The 13,640-nt window shown below is 44.9% G+C and overlaps 1 protein-coding gene across 1 annotated transcript in view; it reads left to right on the top strand.

Annotated features, from left to right (window-relative positions):
• Positions 1-654: 654 nt before the first annotated feature.
• EPAS1 (endothelial PAS domain protein 1) overlaps positions 655-13,640 on the top strand; it is a 31,883-nt gene continuing 18,897 nt past the window's right edge. Inside the window, exons 1-5 of the mRNA XM_010140070.1 lie at positions 655-841; positions 9,242-9,393; positions 9,980-10,064; positions 10,555-10,673; positions 10,780-10,982. Coding sequence (XP_010138372.1) covers positions 793-841; positions 9,242-9,393; positions 9,980-10,064; positions 10,555-10,673; positions 10,780-10,982 — 608 coding nt within the window. The 5' untranslated portion in view covers positions 655-792. The remainder of the gene's footprint in view (positions 842-9,241; positions 9,394-9,979; positions 10,065-10,554; positions 10,674-10,779; positions 10,983-13,640) is intronic.

Below are 13,640 nucleotides of genomic sequence, written 5' to 3'. Positions count from 1 at the left end.
AGAAGGAAATCTGTAGTATCAGCAGAGCTACATGGAGTTGAAATAGCTGATTTTTTCGAATGGATTCAGGTTCTCCATGTTCTGAACTAAGAATTGTTCTTTATAAAAGAACCTTAGAGTCAGTGAAGTTCCTTCTTAGACTGTCCTATCCCTGATCCATTATACGCATAGCTCTCACGTGTTAAATTTAGCTTTATGTCCCTCAGTGGGTTAATTTTGTGTACTTGCTTCATAAAATGCCTTTCCCATCCTTATTTCCTGCTCTTCTCTTCTCTGCAGAGTTTGAAGGAGGCTAGCCCTATCCGTCATGTTATTTTACTCAGGAATGAATCTGTTTTCTTAGAAAATGAAGAGATGGTGATTTAATTAGAATAGCTTTTATGAAGAAGAGGTTTCTTGGAAACAACAGTGTTTTCTTCCCCATTTTCTGTCCTTCATGGTCAAGGAAAGGTGGTTTTCCAGAGCAGTGTTGGATTAAGAGCTGAGGCAGTTGTATATACAAACACAGTTTGATCCCGTATTATTACTTTTATTTTAATGTGGGGTTCAGCCATTGAAACTCTACGGCAATAAAGTCTGGTAAATGCCTCCTGGGTCGTTTGAAGGAATTCCATTTGAAGGAATGCTTTTTCCTTTCTCTCCTTTACCAGGAGCAGCTCCGAACGGAGGAAGGAGAAGTCAAGAGATGCAGCAAGGTGCAGGAGAAGCAAAGAGACAGAAGTGTTCTATGAACTGGCACATGAGCTGCCACTGCCCCACAACATCAGTTCCCACCTGGACAAGGCATCCATAATGCGCCTGGCCATCAGCTTCCTTCGCACTCATAAGCTTCTGTCGTCAGGTAAGTCTGGCTACAAGAAGTTGTCAGTGCTAGTTGATGGCACCTCGGTAAGATGGTACACATTCTTCTCTGAGTGCTGGGTCTTAAAATGAGAACAGGATGCAACTGTTTGTGTGGCGAGGATATGACTAGATTTAAAGATAGGGTGCTGGGTGGTTTTCATCAGAATTGGTGTATATTTTGTTTGGGATAGAAAAAATCTGTTAGCCATGTAAGGTCGTCATTACCCAAATAACAAGTGATGCACTTCTGCCTCTAATAAAACAACCCTCAAAATTCTCAAATACGAACAGAGCTTAATAGCTCAGTTACAAGATTTTAGGCTTTTAGGAGTTTAATCAGAATTCAAACACGCATCTTAAGTTTCCATGCAGAAAGAAGTTAATTTTGATTTGCCATGGCAAGCGTGTTTGTGCCAGTGCATTCCAGAGCAGCCGAGAAGTTCTGAAGGCCCAGTCCTTCGCTGGAAAGGACTAACTGTGCTATACGGCAGTAACCAGTAGTAGGTGGGTTGTTTATGACGAAGTAGACTAATACAGCAAAGCAAACAACTTGAAAATACTCAGCGTGACTGGATTCTGTGTAGTCAGACTCTTGCTCGTATTGGACTAGCAGGAAATGTGAGCTAGCATCATTTTCATACCCTGTGAAAACTGATAAAATTAACAATATTCTTATTTTGCACCTGTATTTGAATAATCACTTTGATGGAAATCTGTGGTTTGAGCAGCCTGTAAGATCCATGAAAACAACTGATGTTTCTGGGGGAACTTTCACACGGTGACCTATAAGCGTTGAGAATATGTTAACAAAACAATGCCGGCATTGTTTGTGAAAAGTAAACCCAAAATTTCATCTTTTCCTTCATTAACGGCCAAACTCCCAGTAAGGTCACGGTTGCACTTCCTCTCTTTAGAATCGTTGAGTCGTGGCATGACAATTACTTTAATAAATGTTATTAGGAAGGATCTCATTTTGTGGAAGAGCAGAAGTTGGTTTGTTGTTTGTTAGTCAGACAGATGAGACACGTTCAGTTCTGTTTCTGGGCGCTCTGTAACTTCTGTGGCTTTTTTTGGTTCTGCTAAGACTATTGTATAAAATGTGGGTATTTTCATCTTAGCTTATGGAAGCCGATTTTAACGTTTACTTCTGTGAAAAAAGTTTATTTGCTGATCAGCGTTTGGAAATATCTCTGATTTTGTTGTGTAATTAATACTTGAAGAAGTTGCTCTTAACCGTGCTGTACACCAGGCCAATTCATCAGTAACTTTCTCATAAAAACTCATCTTCAGCTTTTCAAATATTTACGTGGCACGAACTAGAGACTGCCACCTTGAAGAAGCTTCTGAAGGCTGTAACAAATGACAAAAATAGAGTGTGTCTGTAGAACTTGACATGAAGCAGTTTGGTGCTGTCATCACCAGAAAAGACATTTGCTTACCTGGAAACTGTGAAATTTAAAGTGACCTTTTTCCAAATAAACTTAAGTTTCTTGGTGAGGAAAAAAATCTACAGGTAAAGGGTGTTTCAGTGCTTCTGTAGTGTTAAGGCTTGGACTCATATCATTTGGTAGCGATGACAATATGTGTATAATATTCAGACGTGCACATACAGATATGATTTTTCTGTGACAGTGTTTGAGAAACAGTGTGATTCCTGTAGCTGATTTACACTCTCTTGAAGCACCACCAGGACCCAGCAGCTGGAAAGGAGTCTGGAAAGGCTGTGATTTAATATTCCAGGCTTTCTCTGTGTTAGTTATTTGCTTAGCTTTAAATCCAGTGCACTTCTCCAGTCTAAATATTGACTTGGAGTAAGTCCTCCCATTAAAATTTGTGTGTTAGTCCAACGCAGATTAGTTCATTGCTGCGTCTTTAGGCACTGGAGATGTAGATAAAGGGTTAAAACCTTCAGTACCTCTATTTTGAGGAATTGAACTTAAGGTACTTTAGAGGGGCTGATTTTCTAGACGAGCTGGGTATTATTTTCTGGCAGTAAGAATATGCTGCAATAAAAGGACTCAAGCCAGAAAACCACTGTTTGCTTTAAGGGCCTCGTCTGCTCCTTACGCTCTGCCGAGTGAACTGGGAACTGGGGAGGTGGAGAACTGCAGTGTGCGCTGGAAGCCAGCGCCTTCCCCAGCCCACAGACACCCCCTTTGCTTTATGTTGTCCTCATGGAAATAGTTTTGATTGTTTGGGTTAGACACTTAGTGTAGACTGGAGCTAAGTGGGAGTATTAATCGGGACATTAAAATAACATTTACTGCATTCGTAGATAGGTATGTGCACAGCGTCACTAAAACAAGCTTGCAGCGCAGCTTCAAAAGGTTTTACTGCATTCGTAGATAGGTATGTGCACAGTGTCACTAAAACAAGCTTGCAGTGCAGCTTCAAAAGGCGGTGAAGAGAGGAAGTACCACTTGATTAACATTTTTGTTATTTATCACTTATTCTATCAAAACTACTGGTACCCCAGATTCTGTTTTATATTCCGGGTCGTGGGCACGGCTCTCAGACGTGAGCACACCTCTTTGTTTCATGGCAGTTTTGCTGGGAGCGGGGAGAGGCTCTTCGCAGGACGCATCCTCAGCTTTCTGCGAGCTGATGCTCCAGATGGGGTTTCGGAGGCAACTTGCCAGCCTTGGTCTGTTGGCACTGAGCATCTCATGCCCCTTCCTATTATTCCCTGGCTTGGAATAGGGCTTTTCGCTTGTGTAACTTGGGCTGTTTCATGAGCTGCGTCTGCATAATGATTATTTATCTGTCGGGAAGCCAAGAGCTAGGGAAACCTATGCCCACGCTCTTTGAGCAGGTGAATGGCAGCGCCCTCGTTGAGAGCTCTCCCACTACGTGCCCCTGAAAACCCCGCGGCTGGCCTGCCGGCGCACGTCTCCGCAGGCACTGCGGGGCCCGAGCTCGGCCCTTGGATCCTATCACAATAGGAAATAGCTGGTTGTGTATCTCAGAGTTCAAAAGGGTAAAAAATACCAGGTTTTGCTTTATAAAAGTTGCTGCTTTACTTAGTAACACATTTCCCTTTGATTTTCACAGTAGGCAGTTCTGTGTGGGAATGTTGGAGAGGAAGCCTTTAACATTTAGAAATGCAGGCTGTAGTCTGATGGGCTGATTGAGATTAGTATCGCAGGAAGCAAACTGGAACAATAGCTTTATAATACTGTTTCCATGTTGTGCACAGAAGAGTACGTGGTATAACTGGAATTGCTAAGCCGAAATATCATTCAATTACGACCATCTTAAACATTTTTCAAGATGTCTCCTGATTCTGTTGGCATAATGCATTTTTGCCATCGTCACATTCAAATGTTTGGGATAAATTTAGAGCTGATCTTTGTTCGCTTCAAATAAAGGTTTTGATCCCATAAAGCGGCTGCTGAAAATAGACAGTTTGATGCCTATCAGCAGTGGACCTTTAGGGTTTGGGTTCTGGCATCCTCTAGCATAGTCAGAAAAACAGACAGCGGTGCTTGTCCCTTGTCGTTCTCTGGTACAGCGAGGAAGTTGGCCTCATGCTTTTTGGGGTTAACAGGTGGGAAAAGAGGAATAACTGTTTTTTGCTAAAGAATGGCTGTCTCGGTTAGAGCCACCGTCACGGTAGTTGCTAAGGCTGCCCCAGACAGTCTCTGTTTGTCCAAATGTGAGGATGAAAATCCACTTCAGGAAGCCCGTATAGGCATTAGCACACGGTGCCAGTAATTTTAAGTGTTTATTTTAGCTGACGCTAAAGGCATTGCAGGAACCAGAACTCTCTGGTGCCAGTGAATTTCTCGGTACCAGGACTACGCACTTTTTAGTGAGGCTGATGAAGCAAACACAACCTTATCAGCTTTTCTTAACCCCATCCGGATTGTGTGGTACCTGGGTTGTCTTTTCTGTGCAGAGATCCAGCAAAGGAAACTGGACAGGAGCTGCTCCTGAGCAGGCAGGCAGCAGCAGAAACGGGGAGGGAACGGGGAAGCAGACGGGAAGTTGTCTGGGAGAAGGGAGGCCATGAGGAAGCCAGTGTGAAGTTGCTTCAAGGGAGGGAGACAACAGAGCCGGAAAGCCAGCAGGGAGCAGAAGGGAAAAAATAGCTTTTCTCTAGGCTTTTGAGGGAGAGGACAAACTGTGGGGAGAAGTGCTGTGGGCATTGTTCTTGAATGTCTGGACGAGCCACATCTAACCTCAGACCATTGTGGCACAGAACAGAGCTTTAAAAATAGCATGTCTACTTGTTTGCTTTTATTAAATTGGAAAATGGTTTTGTGCTGGCTGTGCTGCTCGGTGTTAGAGTGGAGCCAGGTGCCGACTGCTTCAGCTGCTCGAAGAAACGTCGCGTTTCTGGGAAGGTGCACCAGAAGGTCCCATGGGGCTCAGGAAGCCTGGTCTGATGGGGTGCTGTGTCCCACCATTCAACACCGATGGCGGCAGGACTTGAAGCAGCTTCCTGGGAGCAGCAGCCGAATGATTTGGCTAGATACAAACGGCAATCAAAACAGCACTCACATAAGTGTTTTCTTTATCAAAGTTGCTTATGCACTTGGAGATAAGAGCTCTTCCTGAAGCTTCAAGTTTAAGAATAGCTTTGTCTTGATGTATCTAAATTGAAAGCTTTTATTGAACATTGAAAATATCCCCTTGAACAGGATGTACTGCTCTGTCAAGACAGAAAAAAAAAAAAAGATAAAGGAAAGAAAAAATCAGTCGCTTTCCTTTGCAAAACAAGAAACTGGGAAGAGACAAGTCTCTCCCAAAGCTGCTCTCCCTGATGCAGGATGGAGCTGCTGACTGACTCGTGCTGACTGACTTCTGACTTTTGCCTGCCGACTTCAGGCGTTTTTTACAACCCTCATCTGGACGGGCAGCTGTAGCCTGGTGTCAGTTATGCACAACATCCAAGCAACTTTCTGGTACTCGTAGGATCCAGGATGAGAGACAAAGCCGTGAAAATTCTGTGGAGTGACAATGTGACCGCCAGTAGAAAACCCTTTTTCTCAGTCTCTACCTCTGAACTGACCCAAAAGGCCCCTTTGAGTTGGATGAAAGGTGTTGAGAGGAGGACAGGCTGTTTGTTAGGAGGTTGTTTATACCTGAGCAGTTATTTCTTGTAAGGAGAGCCTGAGTTTTGAGCCTTCAGGCTCGTTCCAAGAGGTTGGACTGAAGGAAATGAGCAAGCATCTACGGAAAAAGTGTTCTTAAACTTGGGAACAGTGCACATCCTGACAGTGGGAATTAATCAAAGCTTGTTTACAAGAGCTATTTTTAGCATAAAAGGTTATCATAAACACTGCAATAAGCATTTGCCATTACAGTTCAAAGTTTCTTGTTGATGAATAAATTCTGCTTTGGTGGTTAGAAAACTTTTCAGAGTCGAGGTGATTTAAAAATACTTATCACAATTTAATGCAGACTGAGTCATGGACTGAAAATTACTGAAGCAAAATTTGATGCTGACTAAGAAATACTATACTGGGGCAGTGTGAATGGCAGATGACCCACCAGACTGGGACAGGGGACACGGTCGCTCTGTTCCTGGTTCTGCTGTGGCTCTGATAGTCGCCCCAGGGAGGCCACTGCTCTTCTCTGAGGCTCTGACATGTTTCAGCATCTCCCGATCTCACCTAGACAGGGATGTGCCCTCCTTTGCAGGCTTCCCAGTGCTATGTGAGCGCAGTCTTGGCTGGGATCCATAAATATAACTATAATATGAACAATAGTATTATAGCACTCCACTCTGCTGAACACGCTCTTAATTTATGGTTAAACTGGCATAAATGCAGTCCAGTCTCCCCGGTGCACCATCACGGTGCTTGAACTGAGATACTCCCACTAGTGGAGGGGAGATGGAGAAAGTTGTAGGAAAAAACCCCAAGAAATGCTTTCAAAATTTAGTTAGCAGCTGTTTTGAAAAGCAATGCTGACAAAAAACACCCTAAAAACCGGGGTAAACTGAGTCCACAGTTACCTTTCTTCAAGACCTGGAAGATTCTGGCACGTGTACATGGGATGCTGCTACCTGGCTGAAGTGATCCCAGACCTGGAACCCGAAGGCTGAAGTTCTGCCCACCTCCTCACGCTAACCTTCCACTTCCCTTTGGTCCCAGCTTTCTCAAATGTTTGCCATCTGAAGCTGAATTCTCTTCTGCTAGTGCTCCAGTTCAGCCCTGAGGTAAATCGATGAAGAAAACGTACAGCAAAGTGCAAAGCAATGGCGATTTCTGGGGGCAGCGTGCAGTAGCCATGCCTTTATTTGTTTTTCTTCTGCAAAACAGATTTTTTTCTAAAGCAAACCGGTTTTTTGCTAGCGGGCTTTATGGAGGGTGTCTGCCTGGTTATTTGTGCCCAGCAGCACAAATCCTCTTCCCTTCCCCCTCCCAGTCCATATTACAGATGCCTCCAGTTAGACAAAGGTAATTTTAGAAAAAAAAAAAAAAAAAAAAAGAGTTGAACTCTGGTCCCAGAGTACCCTGTAACCAGGTGCTTTAAGGCTGCCTGTATCTTTAAGTGCTGTGCTCAGGTAGGACAGCGGGGTCTGAACCTGCAGCCCTGATGTGAGTGATCCTATGTCCTCTGCCTGTGTTTGTATAAGTAATATAATTTATATACATGGAAAAGCAAACTTAATCATCTGATAATACAAGTAAAGTGTTTGTCTTTCACCGTTGGAGGCATTTAAGAATACAAATGCTTTGAATAGCCTTCCTGCCTTTGAATGGTCGTGTTTTGTTAATGCAAACTTAATGAGCTGGGGAAAAAATGGAAAGGAGGGTCTGGGGTTAGAGCTGAAAAGTCATTTTTTTCTCTGAACCCACACTTGGCTGATTGTCTTGGGCTGTAGCCATGATCCCTGCTGAATAAACCATTTGTTTGCTTCCGGAAAAGTAAAAAAAGATCCTTGACATTCTTTACACAGCAGAAACAAGCTTGGGAGCAGATGGTCACTTACCTTTTTTTTTTCCTTTTCCCCCTTCCCTAAATGTCATTATGGTCAAAGTGCGCTGCGTACTGTTCAAGTGTATTAGTGTGTATTTTCTGTATTTTAAATGCTAGACCTGATGTAATTTCCTGAAGTCAATTGCTTTGCGCTGAGGAGGAACTGGCCCCTGCGTGTGTAGTCAGAACTGCAGCGCAGGGACACAGAACGATACATCCCCAGCCGGGGCTGGCATCCCCGGAGGGCATCTTCTCTTCCCTGCTGCCAGACAGGGGCAAGTGAAGAAGTTGAGAAGTGCAGGGCGATAAACCAAGTGCTCCCAGTGGCTCTGGGCTGAGCCCGTTGGTTGCACGGTGGGTACTGGGCTGCTGCCAGGGAGGGATGTTGAGGAGCAGGAGGATGCAGCAGCAGCAGCAGCCAGCATCATTGTTGCCCCTGTTCGTCTGTTCCAACCAGCAGTTCAGTACATTGCAAGGGCTCATCCCCTCTGCACTTCCTCACTGTCCGTCCTTAGGCATCAGCAGGTGCAGATGTGTAGATCAAACTCATCTGTTAATCATAACTCATTCATACTTCAGAGTAAAAACTGCATTAGTTTGGCTCAGCCTCTTCCCTATCCAAGAAAACACCAAACCCAGACCACTTCTAATGATGCTTTGCAAAGCAATACCCCATTCCCGCTTCTGGACATCTTCCAAAATGAGTATTTCAACAAGAAAAGTGAAGGGAAGTGATGAATGAACTGTTTCAGAGAGGAAAGGAACATAAAAGAAATCCTTTCCTCAAGTGCTAGGAGTATGTGTACTGGAGAAGAAAAACTACGCTGAAATTGCAATATCAAACAAAGAGCAGCAGCTTCTCCAAGAAACTCGTCTAAGAGTCCCACTGTTCTTGCAAATAAGGCTGATGCTGATACGGCGGGAGCCTCTGACCAGCAAAACCAGTGGTGGCCCCAGCTGGAGCCAGCAGGGAGGGGCACAGGGAGCAGCGGCACTGCAGCTCTTCTCACATCATCCCTTGCTGCCTCGGGCTATGGAGCACCTCGGACCTAGCTGGGACTTGCCCATGGCCTCATACCTTCAGCAGTGTACGGCTGGAGATGGTTAGTCGCTATCCTGAGGCAATAAGGGGTTGGTTGGTTGGTTTGCTTTCCCCCCACACTGGGAGCCTTCAGTGTCTCGGTGTTCTGCACTGCACAGGCGTCCTGCACAAACACGCTAACGGGAACAGGGGGGCGATAACGTTTGCTAAGAAGGGTAGAAAAATGTCTCCTGCCTTTCTAGCGATAAGGACATCCCTGTCATACACTGTTCGGAAGGCACACCAGAGGGGTTATGGAAAGGAAATCCGAACAGCAGAAAAACATTGTGTTGCCTTGGAACCAGGTGCACTTGCATTGGAAAAGGCCGCTTACGGTGCTGAAGGCTCTACGTGCTTTTTTTTTCTTTTTTTTTTTTCTCCCCTCAGTATGTGCTGACAATGACAATGACCTAGAGGCAGACCAGCAGATGGACAACCTGTACCTGAAAGCTTTGGAGGGATTTATTGCCGTGGTGACACAGGATGGAGACATGATCTTTTTGTCAGAGAATGTCAACAAATACATGGGTCTTACCCAGGTAACTTGTTCCCTAACACCTTCCTGTCTCTGAAATACAATTCCTAGAAACAAGTCCTATGTCTAAATGCAGAAAAACAGCTGCATGTCACTGCACGAAGACCTGGAAATAAAAGGTCTCATTTCTCAGGCAGGTACCCCGCACCCCAGACAACATCAGGGCTTCTTCCCTCTCCCTTTCTGTCAGAGTTGGAGTGTCTTTGGTGACCGCAGATTTGCCTTCCTAGATATTACCGTGGGGAGGAGAACGGGCATTTGTTCCACACGTGCCTTAGGCTGTGGGACAGAGGGGATAGAGCTGCTCTTTTGAGACCCCCCTTTTTTACTTTGTGCATTGGGGGGTTTCTCCTTCTGCACTGAAAATAACCAGTGGTGTTGATTCAACTGCACCATGGAAAGATGGGAAATTGTTCTGGGGAGAAAATGAGAAGTTATGCGTAGGATAAACAGAATCCGTGCCTGTGAGCACCCTGTCGATGCACTGAGCTCTGGTGACCAGCTTCATCTGAAGAGGTGGTATTTACAAACAGAGAAATTCTATTAGTTGCTTTTATTTGGGTAAATATAGTCCTTGCTCTTCTGCACAGGTGGAATTAACTGGACACAGCATTTTTGACTTCACTCATCCATGCGACCACGAAGAAATTCGAGAGAATCTGAGCCTGAAAAATGGTAATAATGGAAATAGAAGAGAGTCACTGTTTGCTTTTTAAATAACCAAATACAGTAGAGATCTGTTGGTCGTGGTGAAGGCAATTTTTATTCCCAGAGTGATCATTAACTGTTATTCAATACTTTGCAGATTTATTTTGTTTTGCCAAATACTGCTTATATGCGGTAGTACTAGGAACTGTTTGTTTAGTGTTTTCCTTTCATCAAGTTAAGACAGGCATAATGTTTTCACTTGTTACACTTTGCAAAGATTTATGTGCTGTAAACTAAAACATATGTTTAAATGCACAAAATCCCATTTAAGTTCCACTTGAAGTTTTAGACCTGAGCTCTACAAACTGTTCCCCAATGGTTCGTGTATCTCTGATGGTCTCTGCTGGTAAATTATCTGAGAATCAGTCTGTCATGTCTGTTGAATCCTTTGTGCTTATGAATAGAAGAGATCGAGAAGCAAACCTGAGAAAACTCATTTGCCATTTTCCTCATACAGGTTCAGGCTTTCGAAAGAAAAGCAAAGAAGTGTCAACAGAGCGTGACTTCTTCATGAGGATGAAATGCACCGTTACCAACCGAGGCAGAACTGTTAACCTAAAGTCGGCCACGTGGAAGGTACTGGGGTTTAGCCATAACAGGTGGTTTTGATGTAGGAAGACCTTTTGGCATGTAGAGAAAGAACAATCCAAGTTTTCTTCTCATTCAAAAATCATTATTTCAGGTTTTGCACTGCACTGGACAAGTTAAAGTGTATAACACTTGCCCTCCTCACACTCTGTGCGGGTATAAAGAGCCTCTTCTCACCTGCCTTATAATAATGTGTGAGCCTATTCAGCACCCTTCAAACATCGACATCCCCCTGGACAGCAAGACCTTCCTGAGTCGCCACAGCATGGACATGAAGTTCACCTATTGTGACGACAGGTAAACCCCACGGATTTGTCCCTTCCATGGGTCGGTCTGTCTTTGTGAGCAGAACAAGCAGTCCTTCCCCGTGTCCTTCTGTGGGGACCTGGGAAGCAAGGACGAGTAGTCTCTTAATCCATCTCAAATCCCAGTTTAGGCAAAATGGTACTGCTGCTGTATTTCCTCCTCCTGCTGAGTGAGGAGTTGAAGTTCACTGGTGGAGGATAAGTGTTCGGTTAAAGACTTAGAGCCATACGCTTTGGCTTCTTGGGTATTGACAAATGGAAGAGTACACAGGATAGCTGTTCTGTACTTTGGAGAACGGCTGTAATGATGTGCCAAACGGACCTTAGGCAAGGACTGTTTTGCAGTTGGTTTGGACCAGGACGCTGTGATCAGTTACCTGGAAAGTACTTTATGCTCTGGATTAACTAAAAATTGCTGAGGCATCCAGAGCATCTGCAGCTCTGAAATGGGTTTGCAGCCTCTTGCTCAATGAAAAGCAAACACCTTTGCTGGTTATTTATCTGCCCCTTTTAATGGTGAACTGAAGAGGAGGGGCAAGATCTTGGGTCGAGCAAGGGGTTGTGTCCTCCATTCCCCACACTTCCCTCTCAGATGCAAAAACTGGAGATCCCTCTAGTCTCCACCTGCCTGGTTTCCCTGGGGATCTCCATGGTGTTTCATACCATCTCTCTCCTCCCTGCCTATGTGTTGTAGTAACTGTCCTCCCTGCGTGCGAGTGACCCAGACAGAGAGTCCTTCCCATGGAGTGTCCTCCTGTTCCCCATTTCCCCAGAAAGCTCTGTCTTTTGGGTTTTGTTAGGGGGCTTTTAAGTTTATGAGGCCATCCCTGAATTTAATATGAAGTTTTTTGTCTGCTGGAACTGGTCTGTGAGATTCAGAGGTGCCAGCAGCCGATGGGGTCTGCACGGTTGACACCGGGGTTATACGTGTGATTGCATCTTCCGCAAAAACTCCCAGGATCGAGATCTTGGTAATTTTTTTTCATCCTTTGAAGATTCTTTAAAACTGGTGCTAAGCAAGATGATTATTCTAAAGAATGTGATGAAGCAACTGTATAAACCAGCAGCATTAGCAGCTGTGACTGAAAGCAAGACTACAAGTGTGAAATTCGTGACCGACCACCTTCTGACCTCTCTGATAACTCAGCAGCAAGCGTGCTCTAACTAGAAATGTCCTCTGATGCAACCACAACAAACCAGACTTGCTATTTTTCTTCTTGTTAACAGGCTCAGGATGAAAATATTGAGATACCTCCGTAGGATTTTGCTGCTGGGGATGGGGAGGCAGCAATAGGGTGGTGACTCCTTATTAAAGGCAAATGTTCTTCAGAGTTCCTGAGGCCATTCAGGGACAGGGCCAGAGCAGAGGAAGAGGATTTTGCTCCAATTGCAGCCTTCTCATGTCTCTGCTAGAACTAATGCATAAACAATTATAAATGAGAATTAGATATTATCCTGTTAAAGATATACGTGATTATTTTTAAAAGAATGGTATACCATGCCCCGTCTTAAATAGTGGGAGTTGATTGACAGGCCGAATTTTCCACATGGCAGTGAAATGCAACAGCTTCCTCTGGAGATTTAACTTCTGGGGAATTTCAGGGATTTTTCTTTAAAACTGAGGAGCAAAAGCTGCTCGTCTCTTACTAGGTGGTTGTGAGCGGATGTTTCATTCACATTTCACCGAGATTCTGACGCAGCTGTAAAAAGCCAGCCAGGCCAGAGAAGGAAGAGACCTCACGAACCTTTCGGGTTCTTCCCAGCAGATGCTCCTGGCTCTCCCTTCCCTCCCGGCAGGATACTGATTTCTCTCCAGCAGGTGACACATCACCAGACCCAGGAGCGTTCACACCACTCAGCTGTTCTTGGCCCCTTTGGTGCTGCCAGGCAAACTGCGCTGAAGCTGCACTGCAGCTTCTGCCAGGAATGTAAATTCAGGCTGAGGGGTGGAGGAGGAAAAGCAGCACGTGCCAGTCAGATGCCTGAAGCCCCTTCAGCGTACTCCAGCCTTTCTGCAGGGCTGCCACCGCTCCCTTCGCTGGGGGAGACTGTGTCATTCCAGTTCAGGGCCGGTACCGTGGCGGGCAGCGTGCCTCCGCTAGCAGGAGTCGGCAGCGATCCGAGTACCCCCTTTGCGGTTCGTGTGGTGTGGACAGGTCTGCTTCCGTGAAGTTTTCATTTTGGAAGTGTTCAGTTAAAGAAGCTCTAGGATTTCTGAGGAAGTACCTTACTGAATGGCAGTCGTTGCTTCTCCTCAGGAGGGTGCAGGATAGATGCGCTATGAGGCAGGCAGGACTGGCCATGCTCATCTAAAATGTGAGACACACTAGCCTGTATATTTTGCCTTCCAAAAATAATTTATATATGTGGGCCTATGATGTGCCAGTGGTTAGGTGGGATATGTTTGTATTCTTCAAACAGCTTTTGCAAGGCGATGAAGCTATAGAGAAAGGTTTGTGAGATACAACTAGTAAAACCAGGTTGTTTTAAATGCTTGCTTCAGCCATGCCTGGAGAGTGATTTAAAAATGTTCCCTTGCTCCACTTACCTTGGCTAAGTGGTTTATGGGAAGGATTATTTTAGCTGTAATACAGAAATGCTGATCAGTGGTACAATTCAATAATCCAAGTGAGGATTTAGTTCAGCTGTG

Source organism: Buceros rhinoceros, unplaced genomic scaffold (assembly GCF_000710305.1).
Source record: "Buceros rhinoceros silvestris isolate BGI_N320 unplaced genomic scaffold, ASM71030v1 scaffold2237, whole genome shotgun sequence".
Lineage (NCBI taxonomy): Eukaryota > Metazoa > Chordata > Aves > Bucerotiformes > Bucerotidae > Buceros > Buceros rhinoceros.
The sequence above is the reverse complement of the archived record's forward strand: the minus strand, read 5'-3'. Positions and strand labels throughout refer to the sequence as shown.